The 3100-nt window shown below is 32.7% G+C and overlaps 1 protein-coding gene across 2 annotated transcripts in view; it reads right to left on the reverse strand.

Moving 5' to 3' along the window:
* The window catches only part of csmd2 (CUB and Sushi multiple domains 2), a gene marked incomplete at its 5' end in the record, with an annotated part of 325712 nt that overhangs the window by 289343 nt on the left and 33269 nt on the right, over nucleotides 1-3100 (reverse strand). For both annotated transcript variants that reach the window (XM_014021334.1, XM_014021333.1), the window contains 1 exon segment: nucleotides 1209-1321. In XM_014021334.1, the coding sequence (XP_013876788.1) occupies nucleotides 1209-1321 (113 nt within the window).

Here is a 3100-nt window from a genome sequence, read left to right on the forward strand (position 1 = left end):
TTATTTATTTATTTATTTATTTATTTATTTAATAACTGCTTGTACAGCTTGAGAAAAAATGGTTCTTTAAATGTCTTAATTTAAATTTGCCTCATCTATACAAAACATGTTGGTATTTTTTAAATTCCAGTGAAATATATTTATGTTTGTGGTTGTAATGTGACAAAATATGGAAAAGTTCAAGGGGTATGAATACTTTTGCAAACCACTGTATATATACATTTTTTAATGGCAGTTTTATTAGGCCTCCCTTGGGTAAGTGTACAACACTATGTGTCCCTCTGGATGCTCAAATCTGCTCCCACCCTGGCTCACAAAGCAGGATGTCATGTTATTTATTTTTATTTTTTTCACTGACCGTGTCATACAACAATAAATCTCTGGACCCAGTGTCAACAAAAAACTGTGGCCCCTTCCATTATTTAAGTTGTCCTTCCATGGGATAATGTATTAATGTCAACAATTAAATAGTGAAATATTCAAAATTGCATTATTTTACAAATTCTGACAGAAAGAGCAAAACTGCTAAATGTTTTACTTTAGAACAGTCAGCACCTATCAGGGTGATACTGCCTTTGACTTTTTTATGCAGAAAATAAAATACCGTCCAGCGTTTTTTGTTGTTTGTTTCTTCATGTTTCCTTTAATATTAAAAAAATAACACTAACAGCTCTTTCTTTTGTAATCTCACATACTGTAGAAGCCTGAAAAAAAAAAAAACACCAAATAAATAAAAACACTAGATTTCATAATTAGTACAATTATAGCATGGGACTATTTTATGGTATTTGTATTTTGTGAGATTTGATTCACTGATGATGGTGATGATGATGATGATGATGATGATGATGATGATGATGGTGATGATGAAGTGTCAGTCACTGCAGTGTTTTGTTTGTTGTGACTCATTTTATTAGAGGAGCTTTGCTAGGGAAGTCCATAAAGGTGCCCTGCCAGGCCTTTGAAAGGAGATAACAAATATGTAAGGACTGAATTTAAACTAAATAAAATTTGGAACTTTTATTTCATTATTTTTTTCACCCATTACTTTCAACTCTTCTCTTAAGAAAAAAACATCATTAATTTATACCAACAAACTGCTGCAAATGTGAAAGCCAATAAAAATAGAAAAAGTGTACGATAAACCTTATCTAAAATCAAGCCTTTTTTTGCAGAGCTGTTTAAATAACATGTAAGCTGTGTATTACCTTCGTAGACGGCTTTAAATCCCTGCCCGCTGACTGCGTAGTCCGACAGCAGCCACAAGGTGAGCCTGGAGCCTGTACTCACTATGGGTGAAGGCAGCTGGAACCCAGTTAACCTGAGAACAAATGGAGGGGAAAAAAATAAAGAAACAGACAATAATGGTCGGACAAAAGTTCCAGTCGACAGCACAGACTGTTGCAAGGTCAGGCGTGACGACAGTTTCCTTCAAGCCTCCATTCAGCCAGCTGTTCTCACAGGCATTCAGAGATAACTTTGTGTATAATGAGCTATAAGAATCAGTCACAACTTAATGAAATGTCAAGTACTCAATGAGACAGGAAATCTAGACATTTTTTTTACTTTTTTGCAAAGTGTTACTACAGACATATGCAAAAAAGACGTAAATGTGAGAGTGAAGCGTTTAAACAAACAGCAATCACACATAAATGTCAAACACTGAGTAAATATATTTTAAAATGTCTAGTTTATAGATATGAATTTCAACAGGCAATGTTTCAAGTAAGGTTCAGATGCTTTAGATGCTTTTCTCTGTGTTTTTTTTTTTGAGACATTAATCTTACAGAAATGCAAAATATAAAAAAAACATTATCGCCCACCCTTTTCCTCTCTGCAGTGCGGGATAAAAATAAATCCCCCACATTTATTTTTACTTCTGTATTAGGTGTTAGCACTACGCAAGCCCAAGTGTAAGGTGTTAGATCCTATTTTGATACAAGATAAAAAATTAATTTCTATTCTTTTATGAAAATAAATTGCAGACACATCTATTAACATGATCTTCAAAGTACAAATGCTTGGTATAAAACATCTGACAAATTGAATGAGTCAAGGCTTGAGAATATTGCACCTTTGAATAAAACAAGAAAAACAAACAAAACTTTCAACACATGAATTCATTGTGAGATCATCTTTTTAGTCCATACATTTTTTTTGGCACACATTGTTTTGTGTCATTTTGACCATATCTAATCGTTTTTAGGCTAATTTAGGCTGTTTTATGCTAATTTCATCTGTTTTCTTTGTTTAACTTTTTTTTTTCAGCTTGGTTGAGCTTTTTTTTTTCAACTAAATTAAATTTGAGCTTCTTATTGCTTAATTCAGCAATGTTTCTTGTGCTAATTTCATCCATTTCTTCTACTTTTTAAATCTATTTTAGAGTAGTTTAAGCTTTGTTGGTTATTCAGCGAAAAACATTTTAGCATTAAGCATTTACACTGCTAGTTACAACCAGTACCAATTCACGGGTACAAAAACTCCTTCAATGGTGACTCTTTTTAAAATAATATATTTTTTAGCAAATAAAATTAAAATGTACAGAATGTGTAATGTTGTGTGCCATGGATTGCTGTGAGCCAAATTTAATAAAAAGAACAATTAATGACAAAATAAAATAAAAAATATAAACATGTAAATAAAAATGCTCCCAATAAAGGCCAGAGCATGTGCCACACTAATCCATGCCGGGTGTGTTTGTTATACAAGCTTGAGCTTTGATGTTGAGGCCAAGATGCCCACAAGATGCAGAGACCCCCCCCAGACTAGGACAGCAGACCAAAGGCAGGAGCAGAGCATTGCCAAAACTATGGCAGGCTTGGACACTGAATGAAATATTGTATTTAAAAACATTTATCAGTCTAACATTGCAGACTAGACTGAACTGATTTGGCATCAAAACTATAACATAAACGCAAGAAAAAAGGCGATGCTATTTATAGCACTTCTGTTCATATTTTACTCAAATGTCTTTGTTTTTTTTATAATATTCGTTTCATTTAAACAACAAACACAAACAGTAAAAATAAACTACAAAAGCACAATATCATTAAATGAAAATGAGCAGAGAGAAGAAAATAATCTTATATCTGCCCTTATA

This window comes from Austrofundulus limnaeus, unplaced genomic scaffold (assembly GCF_001266775.1).
Source record: "Austrofundulus limnaeus strain Quisiro unplaced genomic scaffold, Austrofundulus_limnaeus-1.0 Scaffold288, whole genome shotgun sequence".
In the NCBI taxonomy this organism is placed as follows: domain Eukaryota; kingdom Metazoa; phylum Chordata; class Actinopteri; order Cyprinodontiformes; family Rivulidae; genus Austrofundulus; species Austrofundulus limnaeus.